The sequence below is a fragment of the Aythya ferina genome, assembly GCF_964211825.1.
Source record: "Aythya ferina genome assembly, chromosome: 26".
In the NCBI taxonomy this organism is placed as follows: domain Eukaryota; kingdom Metazoa; phylum Chordata; class Aves; order Anseriformes; family Anatidae; genus Aythya; species Aythya ferina.
Window position 1 is genome coordinate 2,552,921 of NC_140324.1, and position 14,036 is coordinate 2,566,956.

Below are 14,036 nucleotides of genomic sequence, written 5' to 3' on the forward strand. Positions count from 1 at the left end.
ACGAAAGTCAGTGCACCAAAAGACCAAAGAACAAGGGGAGAAAAAGCGCACAGTGAAAAGTCAGTTTAATGAAATCTTGCATGACAAATTATGGCAATTATCATAACTGGAATTGCTAAGACTAGAGATTACGGAGAAACATGGTAAATTTTCAAATCTGTCAGATGTTTCTATAAAGGAAATAAACCATTTTCTATACTCACTGGGAGAACAAGAGGCCAGTCAAACTGCAGAAAATGGGATGCATTAGGAAGAGTCTATTTAACGGCAGCAATACCTAAGCAATGGAATTGATTGGTACCTCAATGGCGAGACAAGGGGGAGAGCCATCGAAACGTTGCGGGTCTTTTATTATCTTATTTGGGTTTTATTCCTGTAGGCTTCTAACAATTTGGACACCTGCTCGGCCTGCTTTCAGTGGCAGACTGCCAAGGACTAGTTTGAGATCTTTCCCTGCCCCGTCTTCTCTGAAGCAGTGCGTTGCACACTGGGAAATGGACTGTGGAAAGATGCCAAAATGACACATTTTCTTATCTCAATGTTTAAATTTCCTGCAGGTCTAATCTTATTTTATATATATATTTTTTAAATAGGTTTATTTTTTTGTTTTACTAACACCACCATACTTGTAATATTCCCCCATCAAGTGTGTTACATGTTATTATCTTCAGTAAGCTGTTTTCCTGGAAATTGTTAATAACTATGGTGACATCAGTCAGCAGCCAGAACAAGAGATGCAGTAATTGCTAACAACATCCATACATCAACAACAGACTTAGAAGCAAAGATGCAGGGGGGAGGGTGGTGCAAGGGAAGATCATCGTAACACAGCACAACTGGGCATCGTAAGCCTCCAAAGAGCAGGAGGCTCAAGCACAGGAAACACAACACAGGGCTTGGGTTGTTTTGTTTGCTTGTTTTCTGTTAGAAGATTTAATGCAATCCCCAAATACACTTTCATATGACAGTCTTGCATAAATCTTTCAAAACACATGGGCATCATCTGGTTTTACTTGTCAGTAATTTACTAAGGCTTAAAGCAGAGAATGAAACAGAATTTTTGTTTGGTCTAACTATACCTTGCTGGACAGGGCTTGAAGTAAATCTATAGCTAATTCTGTTAGTGATTCACATTACTGTTTTTCTCTTCATTGTAAACATATGCAAGGCTTCCAGCTGAAATAAAATTTGTATCAGGTAGTAGCTGCCAGATCATTTTTTTTTTTTTGGAATGCTGTAGGTGCCTGTGTACCACCACTAAACCCCATCAAAGCTGGCATGCTTAGGCCATTATTATTAATGTTCATGCACCATCAATTTCATGTTTAGGTAAAGCACCTCAAAGTGAGACTCTGCATAGACCCCAAAATTAATGGATTTTGGGACCAGGAAATAACACCTGTTTCTCCACAATTAGGCTCTGCTGACAAAGACACCTTGTTAATTTTCTTATGCTGACAACAATAAACTTTACGCTGCAAGGTTGTTTAAAAAGAGTAGTTTAAAATCTGAGTATCAGTGTAAAAAGATCAAAGATCCAAAATGCAGATCGCTCATTTGAAAATACAGAAGTTCCCCAGGACATGTGATGAAGAAACAATTGTGTGGGTGGGTGGTAAGAAACACGCTCATTTTCCGTTAGCGAGTTGCAAGGGAAAGGGTGCATCATAGGTTTGTGCGTGGTTAAAAAAAAACAAAAAAAAAAAAAACAGAACAAAAACCCACAGCTGTAGGGAGAAAAAAATACAAAAGGAATGAGCAGACAGTCCAGAGAAATCATGAATGCAATGGCACAGCTAATCATTAGCCCCTTTTTACTCCCAAGATGCTCCTTCAGAAGGCTATCACAGGAAAAGCAACCTTTCTACCCCCCACCCCACCAAGTGAAGTCTCAAACAGTGGCTAAAATTGGCCAACAATTAAACGTTCTCAACCCCCAATGAAGAAAAGTGTGTTTTCATAAAATAAAGGCAATAAGGGCTGTTTTGATCTTTGAATAAGTTGAAAGTTGCTTTTGTGCTGCAACCTAGGTTTTCATTTTCAATTCATGCCACATTAAAATAAACTGGAAGGGGAAGAAGCATTTAAACGGTGCATTTAGACCTCCTTAGTCTAAAGGAGAAAGGGCAAGCAAATGAGAAATTATCTAGCAGTAAACTACTTATAAAGAACACAGAACACTTTGGGGAATTTACAGAAAAATGATGCAGTCACTGCTCTTAAGTGACTACCAAATTCCAGCTGTGCTCCATAACACCAGATGTTTTAATAACAAAATAAAACTCAACTTTCACACAAAAGGCCCAAATGATCAGAAAATGTCCAAAGTAAAAAAGTGAGTTACGGTTACAGTAGGAGTACTTCAGAATTACACACAGGAAAACACATTCTTGCTTTTATTTTGGTGGAACAGAATACAATATCCTTCAGCCCAAACTATTCAAAGCTGGCAATATTACCTTTTTCTTCATGCTGCAAGACTTCAGGAAACAGAATAAGGACAGGAAGGGTTAAAGGTTAATTTTCTATTTAAGGCCGTTAATTCAGCAAGATATTTAAAAATGTACTCAACTTTAAGCATGAATAGTTGCATTGACTTCAGTAAGATTATTCACATGTAGTTAAGTCAGGCAAGTGCTTAAATGGCTTGTTGAATCAAGCCATTAAATGAGAGCTGCTTTATTATACAGATTTATTTTAATGGCTGACCAAGCTCATTACATGAGCCTATTTTATTCTTCCAAGGGCTAACAGCTGCTTCCTCAACAACTTTTCTGAAGGTGTAACCTGTATGCCTCCCTACACTTTACTGTAGCCACAGAAACATATAATTTTCTAAGAAAAATTGTATGCAACATCTATTATATATAGTGGCTTAGCTCTCCCTTAAATAGTAACAGAAAAGAACAGTACAAAACAATAGTTTCACTTTTTCAACACACAAGAGCATCTTATTGAAAAACTAAAATAAAAAAGTATCACCACAATATAAATCCCCAAATAATAATAATGAAATGGGAAGAAAGAAAAGGAGTTAGCAAAATGTCCTGTGGACTTTAAAGTCTCTTATTAACGCATTAAAAAAGCTTCTCTGGTGAATCACAATGTTTTGTTTCTTTCTGTTTACAAACCCACTAGACAGGGAACAACGGTGTCCACAACCTACGTTGGGATTAAAAGGTAAAAACGCAAGCTGCCCCATCTGCAGTCCAAAAAGAGAATGAACCCAAAAGGGCAGTCAGTGAGCGTAGGAACTGGTGAGGACCCGGTTTCCCTGCAGGTGGCAGAAACTCATAAGGGGGAGTAGGGGGTTACCAAAGCAGAATTCATGTTGGAACCGTGTCGGAAAGTTCTATCTCGGAGGCCTGCAAGACATGAACTACTGAAGAAACAGTCAAAAGGTCCCAATGAAAAGCTGTGACAAGCTGTAATGTGCCATTTCAATTACAAGGAAGAGGGGAAATGTTTGGTTGTTTGTTTTTTTTTTGGCTCATCAATATGATGAGCTTTCACGTCCCAAACCACATTCAGGTAGTTTCCAAGTCTGCTTTTTTTTTTTTGTATGGAATCTACTGATCCAGACCAAAAAACCAAACAAACAGAACAGGGATGCACAGTTCTTAAGTCCTGGAGCCTTCAACACTGCCTGAAACAATAGCTGGCCTGGGGTATCCAGAGAGATGCCTGCAAGATGGTGTTCATAGCAGCCTTGCAAGCAGATCGGCTCACATCTGCTATGTGCTGCCAACATTCTGCCCATCACCTTCGTCATTAGGACCTGAAACAGACAACAGTTTTGTTATATATATTTTTTCTTGCCTTACACTAAGACCCCTCACTTGAGAGGCCTATAGACGTCTCACATTTAGGATTTCAACAACAGATTAGAATGACAGTTGCTTCTCTCCCCCCTCCCTCCAACTGGCATATTCCCTCTACAGATTAAGTTCTGTCCACTGCAAGATTTTATATTCTTGACTAGTCTGGTTTTGGGATCCCAGTAGCATCCCAGAGCTCAGTTTGCAGCCTCTTCAAGTCCACACACTGTGGGTTTTTTTTGGTTTCGTATTAGTATTATTAGCATTTTTCCCCAGCAATGAATCAGGATGGAGCACTGATCTGAGTAAAAGATGGGATGTATTAAGCCATAGGAAGGCAAAGCACAGACAGCTTGAGGTCAGAAGGAAACCTTCCTCACACTAATGATTGGTGCTTTGTTCATCTATGGCCTCTCTGCATACGACGAAAGCAATTACACTTTTTCCACTCCTTTTTGTAAATCTGCTTTCCAAACAGCACTCTACTCAAAGGTCAGCCTGTTTTGTTTTTTAAAGTGCAAGCCTTGGCCATGTGGAAGGCAAAATTGAAACTCAAATCACCCTTTAATGGTCCTATAAACAAAGCCAGAACTAACTGAAGCATAGATCACTTCCACTAATCCGTGACGTAACTCAGCAGACAGAAGCAGCAGCCTTTTTACCAGTCTGGAGAAGTAACTAGAATCATAGAATTGCTTGGGTTGGAAGGGACCCCATAGACCATCTAGTTCCAACCCCCTGACGCAGGCAGGGCTGCCACCCACTAGATCATGTTGCTCAGGGCCTCATCTAACCTGGTCTTGGACACCTACAATGATGGAGCATCCACAACCTCTCTGGGCAACCTGTTCCAGTGCCTCACCACCCTCTGACAGATGAATTTCCTCCTAACCTCTTATCTAAATCTCCCCTCTTTTAGTTTAAAACCATTCCCCCTTGTCCTGCCATTATCCAATTGAGCAAACTAGAAACAGTTTGGTTCAAAAAAGGCAACTCATATGAGTCATAATCCACAAACACTCAGAGAATTAACAGGCCAGAAGTGTATCTATGGTGTACAGAGAGGACAAACAGTCTGCCTTAAACAACAACAAAGAAAATGTATGGAGAAGAAATCCCATGTCTTGCTTGCTTACCACTTCCGACTGATCCTGAAGGTGCAAGGACATCATCATCACTGTCTTCCTCATTTGATTGTGTTACTTCTGGCTCAGGTGCTACATTCTTGACTTCTTGTTCTTGTTCCACTCTACTCCTCAAAGCCAAGATCCGGTGGTGTAATGCAGCATACAACTGCCCTGTATCCTTAGAGCTTGCCTAGATTTTTTTTTTTTTTTTTAATATTCAGAAACAAGAAAAGGTGCAAGGAATTACAACAGAATAAAAGCACTTACTTAATCTACAACAGTGAGGCCAAATTTCTCAAGCTACTTTTCAGTTTTCTCACATGGAGATTTTTCAAGCTAAGTCACAATGGGTTGTGGTATACATATTAAGATGTTAGATATACTCAATTCTGACATTCAGAGTATATTCCCCTCTGCTCAGCACCAACCTTCTCTGGATAACACAACTAGTGCTTGCTGATTTTATGTAAGCTTCTTCACCCAGGTGTCACAAAGCTTTCATGACACCCCAAAAACCTTAAGATAAAAAGATCTTTTTAATAAAAAGTTTGTTTTGCACAGATTTTCCAGGTTTGCCAATCATTCAGCTTCACGTATTTGTTAATCATAATCAAGTCATTCAAATGTTTCACGATACAGCTACATAAAATTTCAACATATGATATACTGAGAAAACTGAATGGGCATGCAATTGGGCAGGTGGTAGGTTGGTGGTTGCTTTTTTGTTTGTTAAAAATACACACATACACAAAAAAAAAAAAGCCAACACTCCCATAAGAGAGCCATCAGTTCAGAGAGCCTCATTAGTGACCATCTGTCCAGAGTATTTTTTCCTCTTACTCTGAAAGTGGTTTATGACCACTTCATGACTTCAAAAATAGTAATTTTTAGGCCTGTCAAACAAAATGTGCTGTGAACATTATAATCAATTTAAAAGAACTCTTCTATGAAGCTCTGTATTCACCATATCAATGAATTTCTCGCATTAACTACTATTACCTTTACACCCCAAGTTAACTTTAAGATAACAATTTCACTTCTTAGATTACTTCATAAAAACAAGTTTCCACATCCAGCCCAGCCTGTCACTTAAATCAGTCACCTCTGTATTTGTAAAATTCCCCTGAAGTGAGCTGCGGTGCAATCATTTATTCCATACAAGGTATTTTTAGAATTGATTAAAAAAGGAATACTGAATAACCTGATGACTTGTCAAGTCTAGAGAAAAGTGGTAAGGAAAGTTAACCGCTCGTTTCAGTGCTTTTTCTTCATCACTGAGTATTTGGTACCTTTAATACCAGACTCTGGGATTCCAGATCCCAGTCCTACAACCTTAACGTCACAAGAGAAGCTTTTTGTTGTTGTTCTCTTAATTTCTGTTCCACTTTAATTCCTTAGCAACCCCTTCTGTAAAACCAGCATAATTCAAAATAATGTGTTCAGACCTCTCAAATCTGTAAATGCTCTTGGCAGGCATTAGGGAATGACCCCTCTTTCTTGCTGAGTACATTATAATCTCTCAAGTGTTTTGGTAATTCTAATTGGAATTCCTGGTTACCCACTTAGCAAGCATCAAAATCACTTTAACTGTCCTGCTACTGCTTGGTACAGTCTGTATTAAAGGAAAATCAAAGATAAAACATGTTACTCTTAACTAGTAACATGCTGTTCTTGACAGATACTTAGTGTTTCAATTTTAGTGAGTCTGTGCATCCACCCATACTGTAGATGGACAACAATAACTTTCTTGTACTACAAATTGTGTAAGAATTTGAAACTTTGGTTTCATTACACAGAGAACTATGAAATTCCTATTTTCCTTTGATAATAGAAAATGATTAGCATTAATCTTATGCTGCAGTTATAGCCTGAATAGACATGAAAGATTCCACAACTCCATGGTAAATGCTTTGGAAAAATCAGGCTTCCCAGAGCAGCCTTTACATGGCACTTCTTCAAAACTAGTGATGATTTTTCAGAGAAGAAAAGTCTGTTAAGCCCTGTGTCTTGGGAGGGGGGGGGAACAGGGTGTGGAGAAAAATGGGAACGTTAGCTCAACTGCAATTTAAGCAAGCACCAATTTCAGTAGAGAGATTTAAGGTGTAAACCAAAACTACTCACTGATATAAGAAAAACTTTAACTCCCTGGTCCTCTGTATCCATGGCGGTGATCCGGATGCTCTTCTCACTGGCTTTATCGATCTGCATCTGAGCCCAGAGCTTGGTATTTAAGATTAACCTGAGACTCCCCTGAGTCCTCATCACTAAAGCAAACATACAAGACCAGTTAGGTGGAAAAAAGACAACAGGAACACGAGAATAGCCAAAATGGCTTTTAGTGTCTGTGTGTGCTGTGAGGCTGGGGCAGGGAGAGGAGAGAGGAATTCTTAAGTCTCCTCTACAATGAATAAATGTCAAGGGAAAGCCTTTGAAAGAGAAGTCTTGTCATGAGTGTTCAGCAGAAAGTAGGCTATTAAAGATGGTAAGACATGTCTAAAGATATTAGCCCAACGTCTCATATGTTTAATACATCAAAGTTCAATGGTCAAATCTGAGCTGATAATCTCAGGCTAATGCACCTTCCTGAAGGTCTGAAAACTCGTGCAGTATCCAAAGAGATTTCCCCCACAAGTCCTGAAGAGCAGAGAGCCCAGATCTGAAGAAGGTTGCCATACATTCCTAGTCAAATATTCTAGTTGGCAAATACAGCTTACTTTTAGGGGGAATTAAAAAAAATGGAACATTTGCTACAATAGGAAAATAGGCAAATATCCTGTCTTTGGAGGAAATAGTCTTAAAATAAAGCAAAAGAAAAGGGCCAAACTTCCTTCAGAGTTGCTATAGCTAAGAGGACCTAAAGCAGACGCTACTGTGTGTCATGGAAACATCCTATGAAAATTACCCAGACTATCGTACAGTAACTCATTTCCCCAGTTCCTCTTACCCAGCCGGGACTGTAATGTTCCATCGTCCGCTGAAGCCATATCATTGAGTCTAAGAAGTCCTCGACCTCTTTCTACCCAAGATTGAGAGTTTTTATCAAATACAAACAGCTTGCACTGAATCTGTAACAGAAAATATCTCTATAGCGTAATGGTTGATTTTCAAATTCTGTATTTGAATTTTAAACTGTTTTAGCCGTGTCATCATCCCTTTTGCAATAAGTCTCTCAAAATATGCTAACTGGTATCAGAAGGTTTTATTAATGGAAGTTAGATATTCTTAGAGAATATCTATGTTCAAGATCAAACAAAAAGAATGATTTTCAGAGTTACTCTCTTCAATATTTCACATCCCTTGTTCCTCACATAGTATATATATTTGGTTTCCCTCTGTTTCTGTCTTTCTCTTATACAGAACACCCAGCTCTGTATACTTAATTTGTGCCAGATTAATGTTGTTCTGTCTGTACAAGTCCCATTCAGTATTCCAGTGTATTAAGTATCACAGGGAAAAAGAAGAGAAGTTGGGTGAGAGACTATTAAGCTACAACATAACAGAGGACTGATTTGCATGAGTAAGCATATTACTGCTAAAATTTTCAAGTTGTGGTTTTCCTAAGCAAACCAGGACACTCCCATCTTGCTATTATTATAGATTATATCTTGCTTGGTCTGAGAAAACAAACATTATGATTACTTTGTATAATAATACAACTTCAACTGATATAGTTACTGAAAATTACTGAAAAAGTACATCTGTTTGGTGTCAGAAGAGACCAAAAGGTCATGGCAAAAACCTCTCCAAAAAAAATACCCCACAATGTAATTCGGGTGTAAAGAAACTTAAAAGATCAAGAAAAAAAAAAAACAAAACAAAAACAGAGGTACAAAGGGAGGAAGAAAAGAAGTATATGCCTTTCAGATTCACAGCAAAACCCTGCTTGTTTCTCTTAAAGACACTGAAGTTAATAAGTAAATTTAAGGTAATGAGTAACTACAAAGTTAAATAAATCACCACTGAAATCAGAAGTCTGAGTCATAACAACATCTTTTTAAAATGTCACTAATTCAAGCAAATATCCTCAGAATAAATTCTTGAGTACTGTTTTTTTTTTTTATTATTGTTTCTGCCAGGCGTAATGGCCCATTCTGAGTTTTAAAAAAAATATTCAGAAGTACAGTAATTGTTTTGCACTTAATTCAAGGAAGTATGCTTAAGATTTTTTGGGTTGTCCAAATGCTGAAATTTCTCCGGAAAGAGGAAATTAAGAAACAACAGAGTAAGGATCTGACAATAAATATCCAAAGTCTGCACTCTAACACATGAAAGCACATCAGAGATAAAGAAGATGGCTCAGCTGAAGGAACAGGTGGTACCCTGGTCACCCATATTAATCCCCACAAGCTCAAAGCTCCCCTACATTATCAGTTTCTTACCTGTAAAACATTACTTTCGGCTTCCTCCCCGGTAATCACTTCAACCTTTGCTAATAAACACTTCCTTGCAGTTGCTTTAGTATAGGCTGCTGCAGACTCGGCCAGTGACTCTGAAATATTATTAGCTGAACAAAATTTTGAAAGTTTATTTTGAGAATTATTAGCTTATACTTATATAGGATTTCTAAAGTTCTCACAAGTAAACCAATGTTTAGAGGGAAAAATACAGAAGAGGGACAGAGACAGAACATTGGAAACAGGCTTTAAGTTTAAAGTAGAAGTTAAAGCCTGCCCTTTCAAGCCTCGTTTTATAAACACAAGATACAAAGCACAGAAGAAAGAAGTTATTGAACATTTTGTTCCCACATAAAATGTTTTTTTTTGATACATACAACTACGCAAAACCTTTACTAACTCATATACACCTACATATCTGTAGGTGTTCCAGCAGTACTAATGCTGCTACCAGCTAGCTACACTGTTGTGCCTACATATGTATACCATGATTCATTTTCCAATTTTGCATTGGCCTGCAAGCAGTTTGCTGGAGAAAACCCACGGCTCCCCAAATTTCCAGAAAATCTTGCACATCTGAAGAGTCACAGAGGTCTATAATCCAGCAAACAATTCTTGGTTGAAACAACACATTTGGTACACCCACTCAACACAATATACAATCATTGGAAGTATAACAGAATTGTTAAAAAAAAATGGTTTGCAACATTTCTTCTACACTCTAGAGGTCCAAGTATCTTCTCTGTTAAAACCTGCTTTCATTGCTGAAGACAATCCTAATAGTGCAGAAAAAAAACACATGAAAAAGACAGCATAACCTGTAGGTGTTTAATAGTAAAGACAGAAGCACAAGAGTATCTATAGCATGCAACATGTAACCCCCCCCCAACCCCAAAAGGCTCTATCTTTGGTTAGAAGAGACAATAAAGGCAACATTAAATGTTTTTATAAAGTAACAATATTGAAAACTTCAGTCATTTAAACAAGGCTTGACTACAGCTCCTAAAAAAATGTTTTATTTTTCACCTTTCTCTGGTGTGGCTTCCTGAGAAGATGATTCAGACCCAGACTCTGTAGCAGCATTCTCCTTATTACTCTCTGTGCTACCTTCATTTGATTTTGGTGGACTCTATCACAAATAGAAGATGAGGTAAACAGAAGAGAAAGCATACGCTAATTTTAGTTTTGCAGAAGACTAGTCATCAATCACGGAGGGAGGCCCCTAGTGTTTATAAACCATGTGGCAAGAGAAGAATCCCACAGATGACATCCTGTCACAGTAAAAGCTGCTTTACCACCCCAGCCAAGGAATTAAATGGATTCTGACCTAAAAAAAAAGCACTTCAAATTATTTTGTCCTCAACCGAAACCAAATTTCAACCCTTAATTTGAGGTTACGTCCAAACAAAGCTAACTAATTCCAGCCACAGTTCAGGCAAGTATGTCTCAAGTTGACCTCCCTGCTCAATGGTTAGGTAATTATGAATGCACAGTATTAAGTGCTTCCCTTTTGCACAATCATAACGATAAAACAGAAGTAGGAAACACTAAAGGCACTAGAAATTATACCTGGGGGTTGGCAAACAGTTAGGATTTCCTGAGTTGTACTGAGGTAGCTGCCTTAATGCTGGACTTGAAATCCCATCATTTGGAGCATCATGCAATTGAATTTCTGTCAATTTAGTTATAGTGAAGAAGCCATTGAAAGGAATCGAGCTGTGCCATATTTACACTGCTTGGATTTGAGAACCACGTGTGCCACAGAAAAGGGTATTCTACCTCCTTACACTGGCAGTGCTTAGCAGGGAAATCCTGGAGGGCACTGCAGTAGCACCCAATAGTTCATACAATGAAACCGCCAGATTTCACTCAGTTACCTAAGTGGGAAACACCAAAAGGAATCTGTGCTCCAGTGACAAGTATATTTAAATACTTGTAATACTTGTATATCGCACATTTCCTGAGTGAGAATCCATAACACAAACTTCACAGAAAATTAGAACACTTCATAAAAAGTGGATACTCACTAGGACACGCTCACTCATGTTCTGTCCAAAAACAAACTTGTTGCTAGATGCATCTGCACTGTTTGTAGAGTTCTCTATACTAGAGGGGAAAAAATGTTTCTGTAAGTCAAGAAAATACCTGTTTATCCTCTACAGATCAAATTCCTCAAAAGCAAGCAACTATTATTGACTTTAAAAAATTAACTATTGGCTTCCATAGAAACAAAGTAAAAAATTAATTTAACTTGGTAACATGAGAGCATGCATCATTTTTACAGAATGAGAATTATCCCAGAATAATGGCAAATTATTTTGTCCCTGTAAATATTTTCCCTCTGCATATCTAATTATTTATTAAGCAATGCTGAATGCTAAGCAAGGGCTTACTATTTAATCACATAACATACTTTTTTAAAAAACAGTATTCTACACGCACAGAAAACTCAAACCACTACACATCCTTAGGTCAATTTTCTCAAAAAGTCAGGGAAAGAACTGAAACAAAAACAACTGCAATACCAAACTGAAGCAACAGTAGCAGGGATGAGCCATGTCTTTTCTTGGACTAGCTGCAATGTTACAGACTTCCCAAGAAGTCTCACAATCAAGACTCATCCCTCTCATTTTCCTAATAGAAGAGCAACCTCCCACATGTGACATTTTTATTAGAAGATTTTAAACCCCTGTTTAGGAAGGGCGATAGTTTTACTACCATTTTACATACTCAAAAATTGAACAAGTCATTGTTCACCCATCTTCCCTGGGTACATACCTCTCTAAAAGTTAAGTTCAGCTCTAATACTCAGGTCCAAGAAGGAATACTCAATGATTGATAAGGGAACTGATACATTTCCGGAACAGGTACTATATGCCTACCAACAGGTAGGGAACTTCATGTAACTGATCTGCAAATCTGAAGGCTAGAAGTGCTTCAAATGAACAAGACAATAAACTAGAGGCTCTATAACTGCTAATACACGGTAAGGTCACCAGGAAAGATGGCCCAAAAAAAACAAAAACTGTTTTGGGACAGCCAATTCCTTAGACCGCAGGTAGGCATGAACAGGAAGACAATGTCCTGGAGACTCTCATGAAGTAAAGACATCCAAAGTGCACACCTGAGCTCATGTTATGAACACACCTGTTTTGCAGAAGGAGCTGTTCTGTGTAACCGTGATCAGACAGAAACTGAAGACAAAAATAATTCAGAAAAAAATCTGAAGCTTGCTACCTGCTTTCTTCAGTGGGTTCCCACTGACCCAGTTATAATCCCTGCATCCAAAAAAGCAGAATCACAAATAATTTTAAGCACAAATTAAAGATATAGGATTCTCTGTAGTCTCACCTGGAACTGATGTACTGTAGGAAATAATTTGTTGCAGAAGGTGTGTCTGATGTCGGAAGGCCAGCATTCTGCACATCGGCAGTTTCATCACTTTCATCTCCTAACTACAAAAACAGTATTTATTAAGACAGCTTTAACTATGAACCACAAACATTTCAGCTCTTTTCTCCCTCAAGAAAATGCTCTGTTCGCAAACACTTTCTTAAATAAAATAAGATAACCCCATATCCCAGTACTGCACTTTTTCTTTCGTTACGCTAGGAAACCTGTACTAACTTGCATTATAAGGGGGTACAAACAATCCAACCCAAATACTTCATGCACGGATTTGAACCCAAGCTGCCCTGTTTTTCTTTTCTTACTTTTTCTGTGAAACCTTGGTTGCATAGGAGCATCTTAGGAACAGATGTCAACTTAAATCTAACCCAAAAAGTGAGAGAAAATATTATGTTGCATTGATCTGTTAGAGTAGGTCCAGAGGAGGCCAAGAAGATGATCAGAGGGCTGGAGCACCTCTCCTATGAAAAAAGGTGAGAGCTGGGAGAGCTGGGGATGTTCAGCCTGAAGAAAAGGCTCAGGTGTGACCTTATTGCAGCTTTTCAGTACTTAAATGGGGACTTAGAAAAAAAGACGGAGAGCAACTTTTTGTGCTAGGGCAGACAATGACTGTGCAAGGGGGAAAGACTATAAACTAAAAGAGGGAAGATTTACATTAGAGGTTAGGAGGAAACTCTTCACTCACAGGGTGTTGAGGTACTGGAACAGGTTGCCCGGAGAGGTTGTGGATGCCCCATCCCTGGAGGCGCTTAAGACCAGGCTGGACAAGGCCCTGAGGAACCTGATCTAGTGGGTGGCATCCCTGCTCATGGCAGGGGGGTTGGAACTGGATGGTCTGTAAGACCCCTTCCAACCCAAGCTGTTCTACGATTCTGTGATTTGTAACAGTAACAGGAGTTTACTAAATAACTCAAAGACCAGTTTTACTAAGCAGCCAGCTGAACTGTGTACAGTTTTGGATTTGGCAAGAATGAAAGGAAGTTTTAACCCCATTATATAATGGCTTTGAATAACTTTATAAACAGTGTGCAACACTCATGCCAACAAATAGTCAAGTCCAGTGTTTCTTATCCTCAACTCCTAGTCAAGATAACAAGCATGTGTTTACCTTAACCCTATCTCTTAAATTTTGCCCAAACACAAATGCTTGCTGTGCATTTAACTCCGCCTTCTCGCAGCTGTCGTCATCTGAAGTGTTGTTGGACTCTTTTTTCTGACATTCTCCTGCCTGAAGAAAGACATTGAAAATCTTAGTCTAGATAATTAAAAGCATTTTCTTTAAGCGAAAA

The 14,036-nt window shown here is 38.5% G+C and overlaps 1 protein-coding gene across 2 annotated transcripts in view; it reads right to left on the reverse strand.

Moving 5' to 3' along the window:
- Positions 1 to 2,368: 2,368 nt before the first annotated feature.
- The window catches only part of RANBP3 (RAN binding protein 3), a 42,948-nt gene continuing 31,280 nt past the window's right edge, over positions 2,369 to 14,036 (reverse strand). For both annotated transcript variants that reach the window (XM_084498692.1, XM_084498693.1), the window contains exons 9-17: positions 13,856 to 13,975; positions 12,691 to 12,794; positions 11,367 to 11,445; positions 10,366 to 10,468; positions 9,325 to 9,449; positions 7,890 to 8,010; positions 7,067 to 7,209; positions 4,955 to 5,135; positions 2,369 to 3,778 (exon numbers count right to left, since the gene is read on the reverse strand). In XM_084498692.1, coding sequence (XP_084354818.1) covers positions 3,735 to 3,778; positions 4,955 to 5,135; positions 7,067 to 7,209; positions 7,890 to 8,010; positions 9,325 to 9,449; positions 10,366 to 10,468; positions 11,367 to 11,445; positions 12,691 to 12,794; positions 13,856 to 13,975 — 1,020 coding nt within the window. In that variant the 3' untranslated portion in view covers positions 2,369 to 3,734. The remainder of the gene's footprint in view (positions 3,779 to 4,954; positions 5,136 to 7,066; positions 7,210 to 7,889; positions 8,011 to 9,324; positions 9,450 to 10,365; positions 10,469 to 11,366; positions 11,446 to 12,690; positions 12,795 to 13,855; positions 13,976 to 14,036) is intronic.